We start from the raw sequence: 27,062 nt of genomic DNA, 5'->3' as shown, positions 1-27,062 counted from the left end.
TAAGAAACCCATCATTCTAGTCAAGACAGGGAACACTTAGTGGGACAGACAACCACTGAGTCATTTAGCTTTGGCCAAATGAGTTGAAATGGACCTAGATTTTATTATCTGTAAGATGCATGGGTAGGAAATCATCTCTGAGGTATTAGCCATGGTGTGGAAAGGAGCACAGGATCAAACAGAATCAGAACTTGGTATAGCATCAAAAGGGATGAACCTAAATCCCAGCTCTGCCACTGTGTGACCAGAAACCTACCTTGGCACCTTTTCTTAATCTCTCTGGGCCTCAGCTTCCTTGCAAGTAAAATGGGGTTAATAACCCTCACAGATTGTTATGAAAACCAAAGATTAAAAATGTGAAAGGGTTCACTCAGGGGAAATTGCTGACTAGCTTCAAGTATTTACATGGGCAACTGGAAAGGTAGTATCACTGTCACAGAACAGAGGCATCAGGAGTTAAATTAAATGGGGTTACCCGTTAAATTAAATGGAAGAGTGAAAGTCACTATACAACAAAAGGCCAAGAGAGCTTTCCTACCACAATCTCTTCACTATGGACCAAAGTACCTGACCTGCTGAGCTTAGCCTCCTTGGTTTTACATGGATGACCAAACAGACATCTATCAATGCCTACCAAATGTCCAGGAGCTTTGCTGTGGGTACAGTGAGGCAGGGCAAAGAAAAGGAGAAAGGAAAAACAAAAGAACTTGGCATTGAAAACAGAACAAAACAGGTGAGATGTGTTAGTGGCTAGGGAAAGGTAAGACAGGATCCTCAGTTTCCTGCCCTTCATCTGGGTCAGACCTCTGTGCCCATGCTAAGAAATGCTTCAGAGGCAGGCAAAAGGGTGTGGTGGAGAGGGACCCTGCCCTGGAGGACCTTTCATGGTTACTCAATGTTCCCTTCCTTCTTTCCAGTCCTCCTGCTGGAGCCCATACCAGTCTCCACCTTGAAGGCAGAGGAGGAGGCAGAAGGGAGGAGGAAGGAAAGAGTAGGGGAGGGCAAGGGGGAGGGGGAGGGAGAACAGTGCAGGAAAGCAGAGGAGGGAAGCCCTGGCTAGAGCCTGCTGGGGTTACTCTCGGTCAATGCCCTCCAAGCCCCAGCTCAGGTTTCAAGAACTCTACAGTCTTGTGCTCCACATGAAAAGGAACCACAGCAATCAGCAGCTTGAGAAGTGGGTTGACACAGCAAATGAAAAAAAAAAAAGAAGTAGAAAAAGGAGGCTGAGTTTGCATCCAAAGCCCAGATATTCTTCTTAAACAGACCCTCTGATTTGGTGACAAGGCTAGAGTGGGGTCTCCTAGCCCTGGCATTATTAAATGGGCAATGGCCTGGAGTAGGTGAAGGGGCTTTAGGTGAAATTCTAACTCATGGCTTTAACTCAGCCTAAGCTTGGTCAGCCTTATAAACAAGACCTTGAAAGTTTTTTCTGTTGTGCAAGAACTGGTAACAAACATACTCTGAGACTTCTAGGGTGTCTTTGTGTTGTTTTGGTTTGTTTTCCTGAGACCAGGGCTCTCCTTTCTTCAGAGAATGAGATGGAGGAGCCCTCTCTGGAAAGACTTTGCTGTTTTCTACTCTGGAGAAGGGCAAAGACAGCCGGCCAGCTGTACCCTGGGGTGACTCTTAGGGTAGGTGCGGGTAGGCCGTGATTTGGGAGTACACACAGCCTCAGGATCTCCCTGCTGGCCATGGGGGCCCTGGAGAAATTTCTCACAGTGAAGACTTTACAAGGCATACCAAAACAAGCCTCAAAGAGCTCAGGTTTCGGAGTCTGGCTAACCTGGTTCAAATCTCAATTTCAGAACTTTCCAGTTCTATGGAATTTGGACAGTCACTTTTTAGGTTCTCTGAGCCTCTGCATTTTGTAAATGAAGCTTTACCTTCTGAGTCTGAGTTAAGCAAGGACTAATGGCACTCAGCATGCTAAGCACCCTGAACACTGACTCACACATAATGCAAGAGAAAATACAAGCTGAAAATTAAATGTGTTCAAAATAGAGGTTGATAAAGTCATTATGACAATTAGATGAAGAGTTCCCAAGAGAAACCAAACAATTTATGGTTATGCACCCAGAATCCTTTGAGGCAGGGAGTAGGGAAGCCAGAATCTTCTCTTCAGACCAATGGAAGTAGTATGACTTTAGGAACCACAGGTTCCTGAAAGCATTTTACACATTAATGTGCATTAGTCCAACAAACTTCTAAGTGGCTACTGTACCCCAAACACTGGGGCTATGGTTCAAAGGAATAATAATTTCTCGGTGCTCTCAGAAGGCAGGAGCCTGTAGCCAAAGAGGTGCTATATGAAAACACAGTCTCTGCCCTGTCTTCCTTTGAGGCAGGGAGTAGGGAAGCCAGAATCTTCTCTTCAGACCAATGGAAGTAGTATGACTTTAGGAACCACAGGTTCCTGAAAGCATTTTACACATTAATGTGCATTAGTCCAACAAACTTCTAAGTGGCTACTGTACCCCAAACACTGGGGCTATGGTTCAAAGGAATAATAATTTCTCGGTGCTCTCAGAAGGCAGGAGCCTGTAGCCAAAGAGGTGCTATATGAAAACACAGTCTCTGCCCTGTCTTCTCAGAGGAGATGGAGAGTAAAGGAAGCAAAGTGAGCATCTCCACCCTTTCCGCCACTCCAGAAACAGCACTGAGATTAGGGCTAGAAAGAGACATCGCTCACCTTTCCCCAGATTCATTTACGAAGGCCGTAACACACTTGCTATAATTTGAATGTGTGTTGAAACTTAATCACTAATGTGATGGCATCAAGAGGTCAGGCCTTTAAGAGGTGATTAAGTCATGAGGGCAGAGCCCTCAACGACAAGAAAAGACCCTTATAAAAGGGCTTAAGGGATGGATTTGTTCCCCTCCATCCCTTCTGCCATGTGAGGACATACCGTTCCTCCCTTCCAGAGGATGCAGCAACAAGGCACAATCTTGGAAGCAGAAAGCAACCCTCGTCAAGTTACAGAATATGCAGCATCTTGATCTTGAACTTCCCAGTCATCAGAGAAATAAATTTCTATTGTGTAAAATTACCAAGTGAGTCTCAGGTATTATATGACAGCAGCCTAGACAGTCTAAGATAATCCCATGTCTTACTAGAGGGAGAGGTTGCTGGAAGCCTCTGGAATGAGGGCTGATGTCATCTACTAAGAATCTGAATGCTAATAAGAAGCCAGTAGGGTCTGTGGTCCCAGAGGGTCGGGGTGACCTGATCACATTAGCCAGGGGGTAGGAAGCACTATAGGCTGGCTTAAAAAGCCCAGAAATGAGAAACAAACACTGAAGAAGTAACACTGGCCCAAACGAATTTTGAACCTAAAGAAAAAAGGAAGAAATAAGGAGCCAACATCAGAAAAAAAGCAAGAAAATAACTGACAAGAGAACTCTGTTCAGAAAATACTCTATGAAGATGTGAGAGAAAGGAGGGTGGACACAAGAAGACAAAGGGAGGGAAGAGACTGGAAAAGTTCAAAGGTATAAAGAAACAAAAAAGTCTAGAAACAGGAAAGACAGAACCAAACACAAGGAACAAAGAGTTAAAGATCTGGGGTGGGAGAAAGAGACGCTGAGGTACCAGTTCCACTGCTGAGCTGGTCTTTTACTCAAAATGGGCTCCAACACTCCAAACACCACAGGACCCAGGACTAGAATCAGCCTTCAAGGACCTGAGAAATTCGTGCAACAAAGCAAAGAAAAGGAAGATGATCTTCCAAGTTAGGAACTGAGATGGGGTTCTCTCCAGGGCTGGTCTGGGAAGAGTTGCTACTATATATATAATGTGGAAATTGCTTACTTCTTTCTAACTTTTAAAATTAATAAAACTCACTAAGGACATGGTAGTGATTTGTAGGCAGAAAAAGTTGATTCATATTTACAGATCCTCAGACAGGTTATACGTATTATTTCCCAGAATATCTAAGCCAAGCTTATGAGAAAAATATTATTATTATTATCATCACCATCATCATCATTTTGTCAAATAAGGAAACAGAGATCTGAAGAAGTTAATATCTGACTCAAGATCACAAAACAAGCAAGTGGCAAATTCAAACTCAAACCTCTTTGGTTCTCTCCACTCTATTAAATTGATTGTGTCACACTCTATAACTGTTTCATCAAAAGCTGGTGACTTCACCATGCTTCCTGGAATTGAAATAAGGCAATATGAAAGCTTGGAGTCAGACTTGGATTCAATTTACAACTTTACTCTTGACATAACTTTGGAGCCTCAGTTTCCTCATCAATATAACGGGGATAATAATACTAAGCTATTAGTGCTATTTTAAGCACCGAATTCAATAATCTATTAAAAATGTAAAATGGCATCATTCCCTAGTGCAAATTTAGCCCTATGGACCAAAATAGTCACTCTAAGATTGACTTTTTATGCCTCAAAGCAATGGCGACAGGAGGGCCAGAAATGGGACACTTTCAGTGAGAAATAAACAGGATTCCCAAGTTGCTTTTTGCCATCCACGGGGTAAATAAAACAGTGGAAAAGCAGGAGACATGCAACACTGTTTTTGATGTTAACAATTCAAAGAAATAAAAGCAGTCTGATATTTGTGGGGTACATGGCACTCTGTGATTGAATACAATTGTGTTTTCTTCTAGTCTCATCTGGGTAAAGCTGACCTTTGATTTGATTTAGTTCAAGCAATATTTCAACACTGCAGTGGAGCATTGCATCCCTCTGACTACAGTCCAGCTGGGACCAGGCCCCTTCCCTGGATGCAAATCAACACCCTGGCCTCTGGGACACAGCCTGACTTTGACAGGTCTGGAAAAACTCATGGATAGAGAAAGGTTTCAAATTATTAGACTCTAAAGCCCCAGATCAAAACTTTTGACAGGTCCAGGTCCACACAGAACATGAATTGCAATCGCCAAAGATTTCAAGGGATTTCCATTTTGATCACACCATGTTGACAGAAATGTCATCAGATCTCCCAGTAAGGGGGCAGTAAGGACAGAAAACAAAGTTGGGGCTGTAATCTCAACTTCAGCAGCTACCCGAATGGGATGCAGGGGTTCAGTCAAAAAAGGAGAAGTCGTACTGGATACCAGTGGCTCACACCTCTAATCCTAGCTTCTCAAGAAGCAGAAATCAGGAGAATTGTGGCTCAAAGCCAGCCTGGGCAAATAGTTCGTGAGAGCCTATATCGAAAAAACCCATCACAAAAAAGGGCAGGTGGAGTGGCTCAAGGTAGGCCCTGAGTTCAAACCCCACTATCACAAAAAAGAAGTGGCCTTGAGTCACAGGATGTTCTTTACAGATGAGCCTTGGGAAAGATTTTCCTGGTGCCTGCTACCCATGACGTGGGGAAGTAGAGGAAGTTTGGCATGTCTCTCAGAAGACCTTTTGTCCTTTCTCCTCCCAGCCTCTCCCTGCCCAGTGTCCTGTGACCTCAGGGGAGTTTATAGCTACCCAGAGCAACTCTCTTTAAGAGAGTTATACTACTAAACACTAGTAGAGTATGAAAGACTAGAGTCTGGTCCTCTTGCTGCCCCTTCCCATCTGGGCTTTCTTAGGCAACTTACTGAGCATCTCTAAACTTCAGCTCTTCCATGTACATAGAAAAAATAAAGTCCCCAACATGCCACAGTGGTTGTGAAAATACAGTGAACTAAAGTAGAAGTCTGGTACTTATTACATGCTAGGCACTACAGGAAATGTGTTTGTCTCATTCTGAGGAAGGTGCTACACCCTATTTTGAGGAAACTGGAGACACAGATATGTTATGGAATTATCTACAGTCAGACATCTCGTAAGCAGAAGAGTCAGGATTTGAACCCAGGCAGTCTGGCTGCAAAGTCTGTTCTCTGAATACTAAATTACAGTGCTCTGAAATTTTTAGATGTTAATTGTTACAGCCAACTACCTGGCCATATTACCATAATCCTCTGCCCCGTTGGAGTTCATGTCTTTTTTACTTCAAAGATTAAGGAAGAATCAAAGGTCTATACCATGAGTTTTCAGTATAACCAGAAAAATACGACCCTTTTCCCTAAGTCAAGCTCAGAAGTCAAGCTCAGAGTACACCTGCCGGCCCAATTTCACAAAACCGAGCCACATTTTGGCCAACCAAACTGGATTTCTACCTTAAGTATATGAGAAACAGCAGCCACGCCACCAAGTCAATGCAAAATCAAGCTGAAGAGAAAAAGAAACCCAAGACCCAAGTCAAGGTGGTGAGACATGTACAGCACCAACCTGGAACTCTCCTCCAGTTCTGTCCCTTTCTAACTCTTAACCCCAGTGGTACAAGACATGTTCTCCAAGGGGACAGCTCCAGCACAATGACAAAATGCCCAAAGTTCTCTCTGGTCTTTGCTGGCAAGATCAGGAGCTTCAGAGAGCTCTACATCCTGGAGAGAGGACATTTGAGAAGCTGTTGGATCAGGGGCTGTGTGGGAGGCCAGTTGTCACCCTAGCCCTCATTGAGGAGAGCGAAAAAGCATGTCAGGCCACAGCAACTTGAAAGGGCACAATTCTCATGAGAATGTCACTCATATGGACCATGGGGCATATGCACACCAGAAATGTGTAACTTGCCAGCCATAGGTTCTGCCCACCCTTCCCGGCCAAATTTCACAAGTTCATAAAATGATCTTCTGCAGTCCCACAAAGCACTCGCTGGATTTCTGTAGTTAAAACATACCAGTGTGGCTATAACTTGGGACAGCGCCAGACGCCTAAGGCGCTAAGAGCTAGGATCTTGGCTGAGTCCCATGCACAAAGAAGATTGGCTACTTGGCAAACAGCCATACCACAGAATCCATAACCCTATTCATACCCCATGGGTCATGAATAGCTTCCATAAGATTCACACAGGAACCTAAGGATTGTCCCCAGATCAGGATAGTGGTGAGACTGGATGTGCCACCATGCAAGATCCAATGGACAAGAGCTCAAGTTTGTTGTGGAAACAGGTAGGGGAGTTGAGGAACTTCTTAGAGAGCTGAGAGGGTGCACCCCCAAAAGGCAAGAAGCCTCAGTCCCAGCATTTGCATTTCCCAACTTCCAGCCAAGTAGGAAGCCCTGACCACTGTAAGATAACCACGCAAGACAGACCTGCATCCATAGTGACACCTGAAGCTGAAAGATTCTGAGGTCAAGATTCCAGAATTTTGGAGAGAAGCAGGCTTTGGCACAAGGTGGATGCCTGAACAGAAATGCTGAGCAGGAAGCAGCCTAAGAAGCCACTTTTGTATCACTAAGCATAGTTTGTTAAGTAGCTGAAAAGGAAACAGGCAGTAAAGACACCACAGACATCCAAAGGATACTTCCTTCTCTAGTCCGGTCCTGATTCTGGCAGTAGCAGCCCCTCCCTAGAGAGGCCTTAGCTTGGGCTAATCTACTAGTCACCCCACCAGAAAAGGCCAGATTCACCAAAGTGGGTGCACAGTAAGGTGGGTGGTTAGGCCTGGTGAGTGAGACTGAAGGGCAAGCCAGGGAGGAGGGTGAGGAAGGAGGTAATTTTTCCTCCTACCCAGGGCCCTGGCAAGAGCAGACACAGGTTTATATGGCCTGGAAATGACACAATGTGGGGAGATGTCTTTAAGAAAAAGTATTTTTTATAATCCTATTTTGCAGACATTATATGGATATATCACTATGTAAACACATTGTTAACCCCTGAGAGGGCCTGCCAAGGGGGCCATGAAAGTGAAATTTGTTTTAGCTTTCCAGCAAACGCACTTTACGTCTCTGGGTTCAGGACACCCTTTAGGCAAAATTCTGGAGAGTAAACTTTGCGGAAGAAAGCAAGCCAAGACTGCCATAAGAACTTTTGTCATTAGTATTAACTATGAGCCCTGTTGACCTGAGTTTGCATAAGGGATTTGGCTCTACAATAATCTGTGCTGGCCTTTTATACATTTCAAAGCACTTTCATTTCATCTTGACAATACTATGTGAAGGAGAAAGGGCAGGTGTTTTATTTTCTCTCACCTCAACCCACAAAGATGCACTGATTGCTTAGCATGTGCTGCTGGTTGGGATAGAACTGCGAACAAGGCCCAGGCCTGTTACAAAGTGACTATGGTCTAAAGGACAGCCCACATGACCAGTTTGTCCCAGGTGTCCCTCATCCAAGTACCAGCAAAGTTTCCAAGATGAAACATCTTTGGGTTGTTCTGACAATTCTCAATTTTGAGACAAGGAAAATTGAGACCCAGAGAGGATGAACAAACTGGCAAAGTCCAAACAGCCCGGAACTTCAGGGAAGTAAAATAGCTCAGACTTACTGTGCAGTAATTATGCACTGGGAGCTCACCCAGGCACCCAAGGAAATCATCTCATTTACTGCTCATGTTCAACGACCCTCAGGGCAGATAATCTCCGTATTTTGGGTAAACTGAGAGCCAAAAAGAATCAAAACTTGCCTAGGGGTTATACTTAATGAGGGCAAGAGCTTGAATTTGTTACCAAAATAATCTTAATACAAAGTTCCAAACTCCTTCTCCTATACCAACATTTTCAAATCTTTAGTAATTTATGTTACTATCACAAATTTTACCATACCCACATAAAAGATTTGCTTTCTTCAAATTAATTTTTTCCTATTTAACATCCTCTTAACCAATAATATTCATGAAAGTGCAACTTGATATGGGTTAAAAGTAAAAGTTGTCATCTGTGTACTGCCTGAAATCATCTCAGATATCACACAAAACTCAAAGACATTGATCTTTGTATTCAGGGAGTCAGAATGTAGGTATATCACTTTTTCTAGGGTTTCTCAGAATTTATGTAATTTTTATATTACCTTTTTTAGCTGATAAAAATTTAAGAAAGAATGCTCCTCATACTGACTCCCAAAAATTAATTTAGCCATCACTCATCCTGTGAGAGTGTACTCTCATTTGGAAGAAAACAATTACAATAACCAGAAAGTTCTGGTAATGAGAAAATTTGGTAAATACCTTGGGTTTCTCATTAGGATGGCTCAAGGAAAATTAAAAGATTTGCTTGTAACTTAATTCTTAAAACTGGAACAGGCACCTGTGGCTCATGCCTATTATCCTATCTACTCAGGGGACAGAGATCAAGAGGATTGCAGATAGAAGCCAGCCCAGCCAAATAGTTCACAAGACCCTATCTCGAAATACCCAACACAGAAAAGGGCTGGAGGAGTGGCTCAAGCGGTAAAGCACTAGCTTAACAAGTCCCCATACCACATAAAAAAAAAAAAAAAACTTGGGAGGACTTCCAAATTGATGGTGCTGTAGAAGAAGAATGTGGGGACGGTGGATGTTGGCTGTGTTCTATCACTCAAATATCCCTCCCAGGGCTGTACAAACTTAGGGAATTGCTGGGCACCAGTGGCTCACACCTATAATCCTAACTACTCAGGAGGCAGAGATCAGGAGGATCATGGTTTGAAGCCAGCCTGGGCAAATAGTTCACAAGAACCTATCCTGAAAAGCCCGTCACAAAAATAGGGTTAGTGGAGTGGCTCAAAGGTGAAGGCCCTGAGTTCAAAACCCAGTACCACAAAAAAAAAAAAAACTTTGGGAAGTTATCTTCACTTTTAGGATCAGATTATTCTTTACACTAGAGGTTCCATATTGTTTTATACATCTCTGTGTCTCGGCACCTAGAATAATGTTTGGCATGTGGCTGAATGATTAAATCAGTCAACCCATTTATCTATAAATGAACTAAACAGCCTCTAAAGTCTCTACTGATAAGTGGGAATAAAATGATGCTCTAGCCCAGGTAACCATGAGACTATAAGAGAGCATTTGAGTAGATTCCTACATTCCCAAATCACCTGTGAATGGTCCAATGGATTTATCAGATGCAAGTTGAAGAAAGACAAAGCTAAATTCTCCAAATGAATCACAAAAGCAGGACCTGGTGGCATCAGCACTGACCACACAGGCTGATAGTTCCCTAAGATCCTGAGGGGTAGTATCCAAGAGCAGATGGTCTCCAGGGAACTAATTGAAGCCTCAAGCCTAGGTCTTACAGTTATCAATGACTTGGATGAGAACTAAGAGCGTTATTCATTAAATTTCTAGGTGACAGGAAATAACAAACAGTAGGTATAATTTTAGCATGGCAGAATCAGAATCTCAAATGGTTTTGGTAGGATAAAATGGTAAAGAGAATCTAAAAATGTAAATTAGAAAAGAAGTAGGTATTTTCTCTTCAGTTCAAACAGCGATGGCACAATTAAAAGAACAAGTCACTTGCAATTCTGTGTATTTAAAAGAATCTGCAACTTTGGTTGACTGCACGTGGAATATGAGTCAACAGGGTGATGTGAATGCCAAAAAAGCCTAATGCAATCTCAGACTGCATGAAGAGAAATACAGTGCTCAGAGCAAGTCCCTTGCTTCCTCCACACTAGAATATTTTTGTAATTTCTGGTAAACTTCAAGAATGATGTAAACACACTGAGACACATCAAAGGAGAGGCAGAAGTTGTAAGGAAGAGCATTCCATAAGAAGAATGGATGACATTACACCTAGAAAAACCAGTCTCCAAGAAGAGAGGGAAAAGACAAAAGAGCTGCCTTCAGGTTTTCAAGGAAAACTTGTTCCCTAGACGGTATGGCACGATAGTGAGTATTTTCTGACAATCAGAGCTATTAACACCCAAAATGAGCTGCCTTGTGAAAAGCTGAGGTGGTATATGATAGACCGTGAATAAGGGCAGCACTCTGGACCATAACAGCACCAATGATCCTTCTAGCCCCGAGAGAGACAATACAAGAAAACTACGCCCATCGTGTGCCGGGAGCAGGATATCAGATCAAATAAATGCAGGTCTCTAAACAGAGATCAAGGTTGACATAGCCAGTCTTGGATTCTCTCTGAAATGTATCGGGTGCTATTCAAAATCAGCAAAACATTATTGATTTCCTCTAAGAAGTAGCAGTTTATGTGCTTTTCCTTCTAGAACTGAGACCTGACTTTGTGTTGTGAAATAAGCACAGGAAGATGGTAGGAATTTAAGAACTAGCTGCTGCTGGGGATGCAGTTAGTAGTAGAATACATGCCTAGCATGCATGAGGCCTTGGGTCTGATCCACAGCATGGCAAAACAAAATAAAACTAGATACAGGACCATAGGGGACAGTCAAAATTGGAGGAGCCCTTCCCTCTGCAGAACTGCATACATAAGGATGGCATCTCTTCTCATCCTAATTCACATCTCCAGTTTCTCAAAGAAGAAAAATACTTCGTTTCTCAGGCTGCCTCCACTAGAATCTAAAACTCTGCTAGACATCTGCTCCCATCAGCCAGTCTATTTTACCAAGTCAAGAGAGAAAAGTAAGCCCAAATAGTCAGAAATGCATCACTGTCAGAGAAGAATAATGCTGACTCCCATTTATTGAATATCTACTATGTACCAGACACTGTGTTGGGTTTTAATTCAGGAGGTTTTTTGGTGGCACTGGGGATTGAACTCAGGGCCTCATGCTTGGCAAGTAACTGCGCTACTGCTTGACCCACACCCTCCCTAGTCTGAGGTCTTACATTTTATATTATGAGTTATCTATTATTTTATAACTAAGGAAATCATGACTAAAGAAGGTTAAATGGTCTGGCTGTTAATACTCCAATGTAATCATAGCCCATATTTACTAAGTGTTTTTTAGGTGCCAAGTGCTGTTTTTAAGCAATTAAAAGTTTTTATCTCCTTTATTCCTCATAATAGTCCTAGATAATCCTGTTATCCCCATTTTACAGATAAGAAGACATGTCCCAACACAGGCTTAGAAACTGATTCACAAAATCACGTAGCTACAAAGTAATATACGCTAGTGGTTTCTTTCCTCTGTGTCACACTGTCTCTGGGTAGTAGAAGAAATAACACAACTCTGTCTCTTATCTATCAGACAGGGGACCTGCAGATCAGTAAAGGCTGAGGATTTGACCAGTGACCTGAAAGCTCTGCTTCCCTTTGTCAAGGAGTCCCACATTGCCCTCTGCCTCTCTTCCTGCCCAAGAAAGCACTGTTTGTCTGCCAAAGAAAAAGCTCCAATCCGAGTCGGGCTTATTCTCTAGTACTTTACACCATTTCTTTTTTTTGGCCAATGAACCACAGTGTAGGAGGCCTTTCAGAAGAGGCCAACCTACTCCATTCCCTCCTCAAAGGCCAAACTGAGTACAAGTACTTCCCTGGAGCAGTGGCAGAATTTGGCCAGTGCTGAGGAGGAGTAATTAATCACTGACACTATTTAGAACTACCAGCACACAGTGATAACAAAAAGCAGGCCAACTTTCAGTAGGCTTTCTGGTTGCTTCTAAATTCTCTAGATTGTGTGTGCCATTCTTGCCTACATATAGTGGACCACTCCCACCAGCCTCTGCTCTCTAGGCAAATCACTGCCTGGGACATTGCTCCATGACCTGTTTAATCAATGCTTCCATCAGCAAACTGCCTGCTTCCTCCTCAGTGGCACACAGTAAACTGCCTGGCACTTATCAGATCAGAGGTAAAGATTTCACTTTTGAAAGATCAGACTTCAAGTGCCCATCAGTCTAACTCCAATGACCAAGGAGAAGATAAATTCCATTTTTCTTTTAAAAATAAAGCTTAACTTTCACTTACCTATATCAAGTTACAACTTCTAGGTACAGAAGTATCTTTTGTCTATAAATTTGTCTATTCATGGCAACCATTTGACCAACTCAAAAAAAAATGCAGTTAGCAGCAATCTGCACCGCTAGCTATCTCTAACAACAAACCTATGCCATTCCTGTCTGGGGATTTTTTTTTCCCTGTCTCCCCATAAGCCAACGCACTCACTGTCCTTTGAAACCAGCTTCTCTCATTTTGTTTTCAGTTTTTCCTTCAGAGAGGCTCTACAGCAGAGAGGCCCAACCTCCCAGCCACCAGGAGAAAATCCCTTAGGGAAGAGCTAAAGGGACAAGCCCCAGACCTCCAGAGCAGGACAATATTCACTTCCAAATGCATGCACAGAAAGCTTTTGCTTACTTGAGCCAGAATCCTTCATTTGCCGTAATGTTCTCAGAACTTTATGCATGTCCTTCATACTGGTGTCTTTGTAGCTGTATAAAAGAAGCCTCTTAGCATCTGAGAACAGGCGAGACACACTGGAAAGGGTATAAGAAAAGCAGAAAAGTCCTGGTTAGGCCAACTGTCTCTCCCACTTTAAGAAAGTTGAACACTGAACTTTGAGAAAGAAAGAACACTGAAGCCAGGAACTGGGAATCCAAATGTAAAAAGCAGCAACCTGTTCTCAGGGAGCTCCCACCACAGAAGAAATACCTACATGATAGGAGTGAGGTCAGAGCCATGATCTCAGGGCAGAGGACAGAACTCTCCTAGCATGGCTATAAGCAATTGGAAGGCTGGGACCCTTCTAGTGTGTATCTTTGTACCCTCCCTCAGACCCCAACTCCTAGAACCAGCCACTTCAGATGTGCACAATACACTTGCTGAAGGAGTGGACAAATTGTCATATGGAGCTGGTGTACTGTCTCTCTTCCCAGTTTTTGGAGGTACAACTTGCAGTCAGCTTTTGGCCACAAATCATCCCACCCAAGGTCTTAAGTACTGATGGCAATTCTCCCTCTCCTCATTCTCCATACTTTTTCACAAAAACTTTTCCAAGAAGGGAAGGATAAGTGTTAACTGGCAAGTTTGGAAAAGAAAACCTGATCTGGTACTTACATGGACTTGTTAAAGTTTCCAACAACACCAGGAGCCTCACCAGGAGTCGGATAACGGAAACAGGGGTTGTTGGCATTACAGATAATCCCCTGAACCCAAGGAAGCGTTCCTGCAGAGGGCATGGCTTTATTTGGAAAGTGGCCTATTGAAATTGAGAATAAAAACACAGGGAGAAATGTTAATTCTTTGAAGCGATTTTGAAATTTCACCCACACAATGCTTCGTTCTAAATCTCTCTCTCTCTCTCTCTCTCTCTCTCTCTCTCTCTCATTCTCCACATCCTACAAACCTGCCTCCTCCTGACCCTGAGTTAGAAACCTGACATCAGATAATCACTCTTAATCTACTTACTCTACAAGCATCACCTGTAGAGTAGGGTTCATGACACCAACCTCGGGGAGGTAATGATGGGAGTAGACTAGACTAAGCACAGAAAGTGCTTGATCACCAACAACTCATCTTCTACTGGGAGCCTCACCTCTCAGAGACACACGGGGTCTTGAGGATGACCTAATCCAATTCCCTCTCACTCTAAAGAGAAAACTCTGGCAAGATAAAGTGGCCAATGAAGAATACATAGGGAGTGAGCAGGGTCACCTGGGAATAGAATGTGCATCTCCAGTCATCTCAATCTAAGCCCCTTCCTTACATCTGTGGCCTCCTTTGTAACCTCACTCTTCTCAAGCCCTTCTGGTTCTTGCCTCAGTTTGCCAAATGAGTATGAGTTTCAATTCCTTGACAGCTCATAAGCTCTTCAAGGGCACCTCAAAAACATGCTGAGATGGGGTCAGATGCCATTCATGAAGCTACATTTATTTTGTTGTTGTTTTGTCACTCATGAAATGAGGCCCCACCCACTAAGTCAGCTCCTCACCCTCCTTTTCCTTCATTATGGAAGTTTCTTACAAACAGGATGATTGGGCATGTCTAGGCGAGGTCAGAGGCTTCAAAGGCACAGATTGGTTTGTGGCAGTCTTCCACAGGTGCTACTTATGTGGATCGAGATAAATGCACTTTAGATCAGGGGCTCTTAACCTGAGGGCCTGTTCATGTTGGGACAGAAAGGCCATGACTCCAACTTTCACCATATTCTCACGGTTATCTGTGGCCCCAGAGTTACAACCATTACGAATCACAGCTCTATATATTGCCCAGGCTGGTTTTGAACTCCTGGGCTCCAGTAATCTTATTGCCTCAGCTTTCCAAGTAGCTGGGAGTACAGGCTTAGTATTCCCAAGGCCTTAGGTTCAATTCTCATCACCTCTGCCCCAAATGATAACAGGTACTTTGTACAATTAACATACACTAATAAAAAATAACTTTTAAAAATGAAAAGAAAAAAAAAGAATCACAGCTCTAGCAAAGTCTTCACAGACTTTGGGGTCAGACCATCTGGGATTCACATCTAGTCCCTGAAACTTGCCAAGTCACTGACTGACCTCCTAACCCTCAGTTTTCTCATCTGCAAAATGGTGATAAAAATTCATGTGGTAAGTATTATACAAGGTCTACAGGCAGAGCACTTTCACAGAGTGCCTACCATAGGATAAAGGCTCAGCAAATGGTCCTGTTAGGATTTTGGAAGCACTGTGGTAGTTAGCCTGTGATAGTACTTCCTCTGTTACTGTCCAATTAGAACACCGCTTCTATCTCGCCACTACCACCTTCCTTCAAAGTAGGAATCTTGTTTTATTCATCCTTCTCTTTTCATACAGATGTGCTTACAGATACTCCCCCAAAGTTACACCAACGCATCTCAGTATTGGGGCCCTTCTACCTTTTTCTTCCATCCGTACTTCACCCAGAGAGGCACTATCCAAAGCAAGGATGTGACAATGTAGGATCCCTGTGGCCACTCTTGGCCTAGTGAACATTTACTCAGTTAATCTCTTTATCTCCCTGTTAATAGTTCAAGGAAAACCAAACACAGCCCCTTGCCTAATAAACTGTTCCTCATTCAGATTTATGTAACCTAACCAAATACTCCAAGGACCAAGGGATTCCTCTTTCAAATCCCAGAGACACTGGCACTAAGGGTAAGGTAGTATAGGTCAAAGGCAGTACAGGGCAGTGATGGTGAAGTTATTTCAGGCGCTCCTTCAGTGAAGGAGGCAAAGACCCTTCCTTGTACACTGGGATTTGCCAACAAAAGCAGGATGAGGGCTAGGTATTGGGAACACAGGATGATAATCATATAGCATAATGGATTTCCAGGAGCCAAGGAAGTTACTAGGACCTTGATGACTCTGGGTGAATGAGGGAAGATTTATGGGGAAGACTTTTACAGCAATCCTTTGTTCCCAAGGAGGAGACAACTCTGAAAGCTTTACCTTAGCTTTCAACTCTGCTCTTCCAACTAGGTCCCTAAAAAGGGTGAGAACAGAAGGTAAATCTGCAAGAAATACATATGGATGGGAAAAGTTTTATCTGCCTTCAATACATACTAGAATTTCAGGACACTTCTGAAAATTTATGGTGTGGAGTTAGATGAATTTAGGTCAGAATTCGACAACATGCCCAAAATCACAACCCTGGTGCAAGACAGAGCCAATATCCAAACAAACCTCAATCTGTCTGATGCCAGTCTGTACTATTTCTACTACACAACCTGGCTTGCTTGTGATCACCCCAGAAAGAAAATAGCTTAGGGGATGAAAATGCTGAGTGTGCCCTAAGACATACACTGCTGTGCATGTCAGCATAATGTTTAAATAAAATCAAATATGCATTTGCTATTCAATCAACAAAATCTCTTTGAGATTCCAAAACAGAAAGCAGAATTACCTCACAGGCTCATAAATCAAGTACAGACTTCATTATATACTCCATTCCTTTTCGGTGAAATCACAAAATCTTGTCTGGGGGAATGTTTTTGAGATTTTGTGAATATATGTAACTTGAATATGTATGTATGATGTATATTAGCAAATTAGCATGTAAATAACTGCTACATGCTACGGAGACCAGACCAAGAAACACAATGAGGCATCGGCCCCATTGTTTTCGTGAAAAAACAGAATCTGTAAGTCCTTGGGGTCTGATGTGGGTGGAGTTGATAAGGGGTAAGAAAAGTCTGGGACAGTGAATTGAGGTCCAGTTATATTTCCTACATAAATGCTGGTCCTTTAGTTTTGGACATTTCTGAGTATCAATCCATCCACCAAGCCCAGCCATATGAGAAAGACTATAGAATAATACTGGCAGCAATAATATAAGATAGGTATTATTATTCCCTTTAAAAAAAAAAAAAAGAAGAAGAAGAAGAAGAAGAAGGTAAAGTCAATTGCCTGAGGTGACATGCCAAATCAATGCTGAAGTCCTCAGAATTCAAACCTAGAAAACTTTAGGTTCCTCATCACTACTGCATTTTGATACTTACTGTAAAGGTCATTATCAAAATATATGCTTGAGAGCCAGATGATCTGAGTTTGATTCCCACCTCTATTATCTTTACTAGATGTAGGGCCTTAGGCAAGTTGCTGCACTTGTGTAAGCCCCAATTTACTTCTCAAAAAATCAGAGCAAATGATAATACAATCTATTATACAAAACTATCAAGGATCAAATGAAATAATATTATTCAAACTGAGATGTTTCATGGGTTCCAGGATTTTCAACTGTGTGATTTAAGACACAACACATATAGAAAAAGACCATCAGGGACCAGATAATAGTAGTATTAAATCATTGCTTTAAGATCTTTTTAAATCACCACTTTCTGAACGCTCAGTAAGGTTATTCTATTTTCATGATTTAAAACATGTGAAATAGATGTTAGCTACTGTTATCATTATGATTATCACCAGTCACTAGGACTGAAAATAGTCTTCTGAGTTCGTACCTTATCAAGAAATTAGATGCCTATGTGTTTTGTCCCAAACCATTTGTGATGTTTCCTAAAGACAGCATCTTTGGAAAAGGTAAATTTAGCCCATATTCACCACCTGGCTTTCACTTGCCAGCAGTAAGTCTCAAATACTTACACTCATGATCAAATACTTACACATGATCCACAAATACTTACACTCATGTTGTTCATAGGGCGGGTAGCTCAGCCGAACAGAAATCAGGATAAAGAAGATAAATAGAGGCCAGGCCACTTCCAGCAACAGCTGACACTAATAAGAAACAAGACAGAGCAGTCAGAATTTTAAAAGCAACATGGTACCCAATGCTATTAGCTCTGGGAAATCCACAAAAAAATTCATCTAATAATTGATAGACTTCTCTAGCCTCTCTCACCACTTTCTGAGCTTTAATAACCTTGGACTGTTTGCACTTCTCACACTGCAACATACCATTCCGTGCCCGTGTACCATCTTTAAGTCAGAGAAGGTGCCTCTCTGCATGCTTCATCAAGCTCACTTCTTCTCAGCCTTCAGAAGTCAACCAGGCATAATGTCCTTCACTAAATCTCAGCCTGAGCACAAAGTCCTTCTCCTGGGCTCCCAGAGCCCAGCCTGCTCCATGCATGCTCCTTCTATCACATCTCCCTGGACCCTGAAAGCATCTGTTGGCATCACCAAACTTCCTCACCATAATCTTAACATCACACTGAGAGCACTTCCCATTACAGTAGGAGTGAAGATCACTCTTACAATGTGATCTTCAATGGCCACTTGATACTCCATTTTATGAAAAGATCAAAATTTAACCTTCCACAATTACTGGTACTTGGGGGAGGGGGTGTTTTATTTAGTTTATTATTTGTTGTTTGGTTTTTGCTAGCTTAAATAATTAGCTTTACATAATTAGCTTAAATAATTAGCTTTACATAATTAGCTTAAATAATTAGCTTTTAATGTCCTAAGACCTTTGGTCTGCCCCCACATTACTCATTTTTACATCTTCTTTTTTGAAGGAAATGCAACAAGATAATAACTGTGAACATTCTGGGGTGATAAGAACATGGGTGACTTTTTTTTTATACATTCCTGTTTTCTAAATTTTCCATATCATGCATGTATTACTTACTTATGGAGAAAAAAAAAAAACAGCTGGGTGCTAGTGGCACACCCTGTAATCCTAGCTACCTGGGAGGCTGAGATCAGGAGGATAGTGGTTCAAGGCCAGCCTGGGCAAACAGTTCAAGAGACCCTAACTCCAAAGTAACCAGAGCAAAATGGACTGGAGGTGTGGTACAAGTGGCACATCACCTGCTTTGCAAACATGAAGTCCTAAATTCAAACCCCAGTAGCACCAAAAAGAATAAAAAAACTATTTCTGTAAAACTACAAAGAATAGTGTGCATAGCACATCAGGAAAGTCAAAAAAGCAAGTGTATCCCTCTCTGGAAGAAAACATGCTGACAATGGGGTCCCTAAGACCAAAGATAAGGCTGGTCTTGCTAAATGCTTCTGTAAATAATCCCAAAGAGATAGTAACACACAGGTTTGCAAAGGGCATTTAGCCTTTTCTCTTTTTTCTTCATCATGAATGTCTCCCTTTTATACTCATTTTTAAGGTGATGTATACATGTATCAAAACATCCCATTGGGTGCCTTAAATATATAGAACTTTTATCTGTAATTACACCTCCAAAAACAAAGCCATTTCCTTTCTGTCAAAGAACACAGACACTGACTCTTATGAAAATAAACTTCTCCAGAAGCTGAGCTGAAGTCCCTCCTCAGAGTCCTTAGGTACTGTGTGCCTTTATCAGTACTTGGTACAACAGGACCCCATCCATATAGGAACTTCTCCCCTAGTGTCACTTTCTTCTCATTAAGCCTGTCACATAATAAAGGCTTCTTTAAAAGTGCTTGTTGGGTAAGAGAATGAAGTTTATAAAATAATGAAAATGGAAGCATAAATCAGTTGGGCCCTTTGGGAAAGCAGTTTGGCAATGTGTGTTCAGAAAGTTATGCTTATCCCCTATGATGAAGTATGATTCCTGGGAATTCATCCTAGGGAACCAAATTTAAAACATCAAAAAGCTATATACATGAAACTCATTCATTCATTGAAACATTATAATTACAAAATATGGAAAGCAACTTAATTCACAGCAATAGGGAAATGATTAAATTATGGCACATCTACTCAGCAATATATTATGCAGTCATTATAACAATGTTTATGAAACACAGACACCATTAACTAAAAAATACAGAACACAAAATTGTATAAATTCTTTATACAATTTTCTTTTAGCTTGTAGCTAAAGAAAACCACTTAGAGATATTAACAAAGATGGGACTAAAACTTTTCTAAAGTGGCACAACGATAAATGAATTCAGAAAAGAATAATGATCCAAAAAAATAATATTAAATGAAAAGTGTAAGATAGTCATCAACCTGGAAGCTCTAAACCTATCATATGTGATTGTAGGATAAATAACAGCTACCATTTGATGTCAGCTCAATGCATATTAGGTACAGTTTATAGGGTTCATTTAATCTTCAGAACAACCATGTAAAGTAGGAGCCATTATTGTGTCCATTTTATACACGAAAAGTCGAAGGCTTTAAAGGGAAGAGTGAATCACAGAATTACTCAGCTGCAAGACTGAGATCAGTAGCCAGTTCCACAGAATTCCAGAGGCCATGTAACTTTCAATTTAACAGATAAGTGTCTCTGGTAGGAAATCGCCATCCTAGGTGGCATGGACAAAAAGTTCAACAGATTCCACAGAGGAATACAAACTCATGACCAGCACATTTACAGTAGTTACAGCAAATACTGAGCACCTACCAGGTACTCAAGAGATTCTCATATATCTAAGCTCCACTATTTCATTCACAATAATGCTGTGAGGTAGATTTATTCTTACCATTTTAGAAGTGATGAACTGAGGTTCAGACAAGTTGTGAGCAATAGCTTGGTAAGAGACTGCACGAATGTCTGAAATCAAATCTATTGCCCCCTGAGTTTGCTGTTGCACCTGTCATGCTACCTCTCACACAGCATGTGGGGGACACATACATTTTAAGATATGCCCCTTATGTAGTGCTTAGCCAGCCTTGCTGAGCTCTGATCTGGCCCAATGAATCAAGCCTTATGTTTCTAGACATCTCTGAAGCCCTGTATCTGGGACCCTGTAGAGTAGCAGATGCCCAGAATATGTTGGTTACTTGAAAAAAAAAAAAATGAATGGATCTTCCCCATGGCACTGACAACAAAGGGCACAAAGAAAATCCTACAAACCATTTTCAGCAGCTGAAGCCAGTATGTGTACACAGATCAGGAAAAGGGACAAGAAGATTGATAATGATGATAATAATGGCTAACCCTTAAACAGGTCTTACTGTGTACCAGTCTGCTAAGTGCTTTACATGTATTAATTTATTTAATCTTCAAACAACCCAATCAATGCTATTATTATAGTATTATTTTGAGGAAACAGAGGCTCAAAAGTTAATAAATTGCTAAGAATACAAGATTGGTGTGAGGCACAGGTGAGATCCAAAGCCAATTCAACTTAAGTGTGCCTGCTCATAGGCACTCCTTAAGCCCTCTACCCTCACTACGACCAGAGTATATGGACTCCGTGTCCTCAAAGCCCTTGCTGAGTTGAGACACTACCAGGTATAAACAAATGAAGAAACTATGTCCAATGGTCACACCACCCAGATCAGAGAACTCATGAGAGACACAATCTAATCATGCTCTTTTAAGTTCTAAAGTATTTCTGTCAGTGAACGAAGAACTTACCTTCAAGCTCAAGAGAACGTTCTGTGTATTTCTTTTCCTAATAGGTTCCCTCTAGAAATCTAACCTGACTGCTCCAGGAAGACCATTCAAGATCCGCTCATGATCAAATCAGGTTTCTCACCAGCATCAAAGCTGCCCTGGGAAGTCCCAAAGCATTGTTTTGTACTTCCCATCTCCTTACACTCTACCTCAAACTGTAGAGTGTTTAGCTGCATTTCTGGCCTCTACCTCTAGATACTAGCAGCACACACACCCAGGATTATGACAGCAAAAGATATCTCCAAACATTACCAAATATCCCTGGATCAGGGAGGGGGACTGCCTTCAGATGAGGACCACTATTGTGGAGTTACTGTGAGAATTTAATGTCATTTCATGCAAAAAGCATAGTACAGAGTCTAACTCATAATAGCTGTTATCACCATCATGTTATTCAATATACATCAAACCATTTGAAGTTATTATTCAGAGCTGAGCCACAATTTCACACACTACAGATGGTCACTGTCCCCCTGATTATTCATGTCTCACTTTCACTGCTGGTTGTAGAAGTTCATATGCTATAATCAGGTCACTCTGGGAATGCACTAAAAGCTACCTAGCCTTAGGATACAATAATGGTACTCTTAAATTCTCACAATTTATCCAAATTAATTCATGGCAAAGGCCATGTTTAAAAGAACACAGAAAACCAATAGAATAAAATTTGGCCTTGGGCAAGCACCTTCTGAATAATAGCAGTAAAAAAATAATTCGGTTCTTGCTTGAAACAACATGCTCCAGTTTCTTAATACTAAGTTAAAGATGCTTGAGATTTCAATGGGGCATGAATAAAGAACCAAAAGGAATAAACATGAGAAACTAAGAGACAAAAATATCCTTTTGATTTACAGCATGTTCACAAATCAAGGAAAATCCTGAAAATAAACTAAAAAACTGAAAATGAATTGAAAACATGGGTAGAGTAATTATAACCAAGGTAAAATAGCATTGCTGTAGAAATGTGATAACCAGATAAATTAACGTAATGTGGAAGAGAAAAACATTACCCACAGTAAGAGCAGACACAAAAACAAAAGACTTAGATAGTAATTTAGTGATAAATATGCAATTCTTATATAAAAGAAAACCATAGAACTTTAGAAAACAGGTATTAATGAGAGCTATGCCATACTTTTTGATGGGAACATTTAAAATCCAAATTTTTCAAGTTAATTTGTAGATCTAATACAATTTCACTTAAAATAATGATAGGATACTTTCTAGAAATTCATAAAGTAGCAAGATTCAATAAGAAAAAGGAATTGATGAAAATGTCAAAGAAGCTTAAAGAAACAATGAGCTTCCCCCTCCCACCCCAGGTATCAGAATGTCCACCAAAGTAAGAGCACATCCTAGATATTAACACCAAGGTAACAAATACCTACCAAGTAACCAAATAAATAACTCCAAAATAGCCCCCTACACAGATAAGGTATTATTAATATCCCAAACAAAACTAGAAAAGGAATCACTGTTTGCCAAAAGCTATAGGGATAATATGATATGATTGTAAAGAAAAATTAATTTTATACCTGTCCCTAATACAATACACTTCAATTAAGTATGGAAAATTACAGAGAAATCTTAAAAATCAAATCAGACCAATGCCAGAGGTAAAAACCAATTTTCAAAACCAGAACCACCCTCCTGGAACTATGTATTGATGCACTGATTATGGTTTTTTAAATTATTTCCATCCTTTGGAAGGAAATCTGGTCATACACTTCAAGGACCATTTCACTCTGGCCCAATAATCCTACTTCTGAAATTTTGGCCTAAAGAAATAACACAAAAGTAGGAGACAGTACAGTATGTATAAAATCTTTTCAGTAATTTATTTGTGATAGTAAACACTGGGAGCAAACTAAATGCAGTCAATCGGGTTTGAATTTATAATATAAAAATGTCCTTGATGGCTTAATGTAAAGCTATCTGGAATGTTGATGGCATCATCCCATGGTAGGTTTGGAGCAAGGAGATTCAAACACTCCCCTTATTAACTTACTAACAATAATAACCTTCTTCATTTGTGATTCAGAAATTGCACTGCATAACTCTCAGAATTACTGTGGAAATTGAAATATAATAGGTATAAATGTACTTTCAAAACTGCCAAATGCAGCCAACACATCAGCCCAAGTTGGAACACATAAATATGAGCTGGCAATATGGGAACATACACATCAAATAATGTTAAACAAAAAAACAAAACAGAGCAAAAAATGGCATGTATGTATGTAATGATTATAATTGCTTCCAGGGCTCTTGTCACTCAAGTTCCCTCAATGACAAGAACCACAAGACTGACCCTAGTGACTATCGCTTGCCTGCCTACCCCAGGGACTCCTTTTGAATATAAAACAAAATTCAACTGCCCTTTCCCAGTTGCTGGGCCCTATATGATCTATTCCTTTCTATTCCCAACCCATCTCCCTCCACATCTTCCTTCACATCTCCCTTCACGCCATCAGCACCACCAGCTTCTTTCTGATCATTGACCCAGGAAAGTGTCCCTGCCCAGTCCCTCTGCCTGGAACACAATGTCCCTAAGTTTTGAGCCTCTGATCTTTGCCTGGCTAACACTGCTGCTCAAGTTCTATGACTTTAGGCTTAAATATTACTTCCTTCCATTTAAAATAAAGTCCCTACTCACACCTGCTACTGGTTGTTTTCTCCCTAACACTTATCGTAGTTTGCAATTAAATTTTCATTTATGTGCTGCTACGTTTCCTGCTTCCCTTACTAAACTGTAAGCTCTGTGAGGGTAGGAAAAGTATCTCTCTGGTTTAACACTATATACCAAGCTCAATATTCCACAAGTAATAGGTGCTCAATAAATATCCATCCAGATGAAACATCAAAGGGCTACTTGTTCTAACCTTCTGTATTCCACAGAAGAGAAAACTAAAGCTCTGGAGAAATGAGTTCCCTAGGCGATTGAGGAACATGGTAGCCAAGCTGGGATTAGGATCACAACCACTGCTAGTAGGCCAGGACTAAGGACAGGGGAGAGAGGTGTGAATGAAACTGGAAGTGGGGAGAGAATTCAGAGTTTCTGTCCACTCTATAAAAATTTTTAATAGCTCAGAAAGGAGGGGGGTTTTTGATAGTATTCCTTTTCATTAAAGAGTGTCCATTAAAGAGTATCCTTCAAGTTAGAATTTTCTATTCTTCCAAATACATGGTTGGTCAGACCTAACTGAAAAAAAAATGGTAAAGGACAAAGAAAAGAGGCCATATAGCCATCCTCACTTGTCCCATCTATTTCATGGAGACCTTGGCCAGCGGAAGATCCTTAGAACTCTGAACCCCTCCCCCTTCCTGTCCCAAACGCTGTTTGTGCGGAATGACTGCTGCCCACACAGGCTAATGGGTACTTTGGACCCAAACTGAGCTTTGAACTCACCTTTCGCAACTGAATTCAATGCATTCTCTGCCCAACAGAAACAGCGGAAAACTAACTCTAGCTGACGGTCCCCATGAGTCTGCACAATGGTGACACAGCAGAGGGGTCCCCAGAACTCATCAGCAAACAAGGACACTGAGAAGTGTCTTTCAACAGGGTTGTTCTGGGGTGTATTACATATTTTTTTCCATTCCTTCTGGCAGCAGGACACAAGACCTTGGAGCAGGAGAGCTTCCTCAAGACCTGTAGCTAATGGACCAGAAGCACATTTACCACTCATTTGGCAAATTCTTATTAAGCACATCCCAAGTGCCAGGCTCTGTGCTGGGCTCCTAGCCAAAGATATATATGCCAAGATCTTAGGAGCAGAAAAGCATGCAATGAATTTCCATGCATTGAGCTAACTTCTCCCCCACCTAATGAGCAGAGCTGGTTCTGTGAGCTAACAAAGTGTCACCAAAACCCTTTACAAGTTGCAATGCCTAAACAATATAACCTAGAAAACCAAGCCAAGTAGATTGGGAAGTAGCTACCAGTCAGAATGGAAGATTTGGGAACACAAAACCTTTAGTGTAGATAAAACAAAGCTTGCTTTAAAAAAAAAAAAAAAAGCCTGGCTTGCAGGGTCACCAGGACATTGGTTCTGGTATTACTTCCATAACTAACCCTCTCTGGACCCTCTACACCCCTCACAACCCCAGTTACATCAACTGCATAAGGGATAGACTAGATCTTTAGAGCTCCAGCTCTGACCATTTGAGCATTTAGCCACCCTTCTTTCTGATTCAGCAAAATGGATTTCCTTTAGAAATCAGGAAGGGAGGAACTCAAACAGACTAGCAAGCTGCAGTGTAACATCTAAAAAAGGCTTTTTGTGTCGGAGGGTTGTGTTCCTATTTCTGCCACAGTTTGCGTTTGGCTCCCCCTGCCCATTTCTAATCCTAACCCTTTTAAACAAGCAATACTGAGCAAGAAGCAACAAGCTCAAAACCAGTAGAGACTGGCCAGGCCACATGGCCCCCATATCCTGTTCCAGGACAGTGTGCTCCCGATTCCTTTCCTGGCTGAGCACAGAAAACCTCTTCCCTGCCATTTCCTCCTCCTCCTCCCAGCTGCAATGCAAATGCAAAGGATTCAGAAGGGCAGGAAAAAAGTCACTGTGATTAAATGGAAAGAGGAGATCTTGGCCTCGGGTCCAAGCTCAATTGCTGCTTGACCTTAGGAAAATCCCTTTCTGCTTTGTGCCTCAGTTTCCCCTTCTGTAAAACCATTAGTTTGGACTGGGTACCCTTAAGCCCCCTTTCATTCCTATGATGATGTGTTTGTTTTCACAACTCACAACTTCCCACCACCTGGGTTACTGCTACCAGGTTCAGAAGAGGCAGGGGATGTGAACCGTACAGTAGTAGCTAAGCAATGAAGATAAGGGAAAAGATACCAGACTTGAAAATACCAGGACCCGAGCAACAACTGCAAGAGACAGGAGGTAAGGAAAGGGAGAAGTCAGAAACTTCAGGATTTGGGATGAAGGACAGAAAAAACAATGATACTACTAAAAGGCAATCTGACATAGTGATGTAGAATACCAACTCTAGAGTCAGACTCTCTGGATTTGAACCCTACCTCTGTTCCTTTGTAGCAGTGTGGACTTCTGGGAAATTACTTAACCTCTCTGTGCACTAATCCTCAGCTATAACATGAGTGAAAACAGTACTTCATGGGGCTTTAAAAGAATAATCCAGTTAGTAACTCACTTAGTAACAGAGTGCTTGCCCAGCATACACAAGGTTTGAATTTTATCCCCCAATATTGCAAAAAGTAAATAAATAAATAACCTACATTGTGCCTAACAAATGGAAGCTTGTTCTAAATGCTTTTTCTTATTATATTGATATAATACATTCTATTTTACTATTATTATTACTAAAATAGACAGGACACATAGATTCTAGTCCCTGCACTCTCTCACTAGTGACTCTGGAACTCAGATTCCCCATTTATAACATGATTTTGTTCATGACTTTTTTTGAACAAAATCAGTGTTTCCCAAAGTAGAAACAGTGTACATATTTTTGAAGGATTATAGTTGATGATGATAATTTTTAAAATATTTTGTTTTCATTTCAATGGTCACCTAAACAAATTCTGATAAACATATCTGGATTTTTTGAATGCTTACTTTAGCATCAAGTTTTGGCACAAAACTTCAAAGCCCAAGTTCATATTTGCATGTGCAATTATGTTGGCACCAGGGATTATAACAGACTAATGAGAATGAAGCAGATGCA

The 27,062-nt window shown here is 41.2% G+C and overlaps 1 protein-coding gene across 2 annotated transcripts in view; it reads right to left on the bottom strand.

Moving 5' to 3' along the window:
• Window positions 1-27,062, bottom strand: part of Abca1 (ATP binding cassette subfamily A member 1) — a 127,116-nt gene that overhangs the window by 79,663 nt on the left and 20,391 nt on the right. For both annotated transcript variants that reach the window (XM_074051340.1, XM_020172047.2), the window contains exons 3-5: window positions 17,697-17,790; window positions 13,673-13,814; window positions 12,974-13,092 (exon numbers count right to left, since the gene is read on the bottom strand). In XM_074051340.1, coding sequence (XP_073907441.1) covers window positions 12,974-13,092; window positions 13,673-13,814; window positions 17,697-17,790 — 355 coding nt within the window. The remainder of the gene's footprint in view (window positions 1-12,973; window positions 13,093-13,672; window positions 13,815-17,696; window positions 17,791-27,062) is intronic.

Source organism: Castor canadensis, chromosome 13 (genome assembly GCF_047511655.1).
Source record: "Castor canadensis chromosome 13, mCasCan1.hap1v2, whole genome shotgun sequence".
NCBI lineage: Eukaryota > Metazoa > Chordata > Mammalia > Rodentia > Castoridae > Castor > Castor canadensis.
Note: the sequence above shows the minus strand (reverse complement) of the source record. Positions and strands in the feature narration are given on the sequence as shown.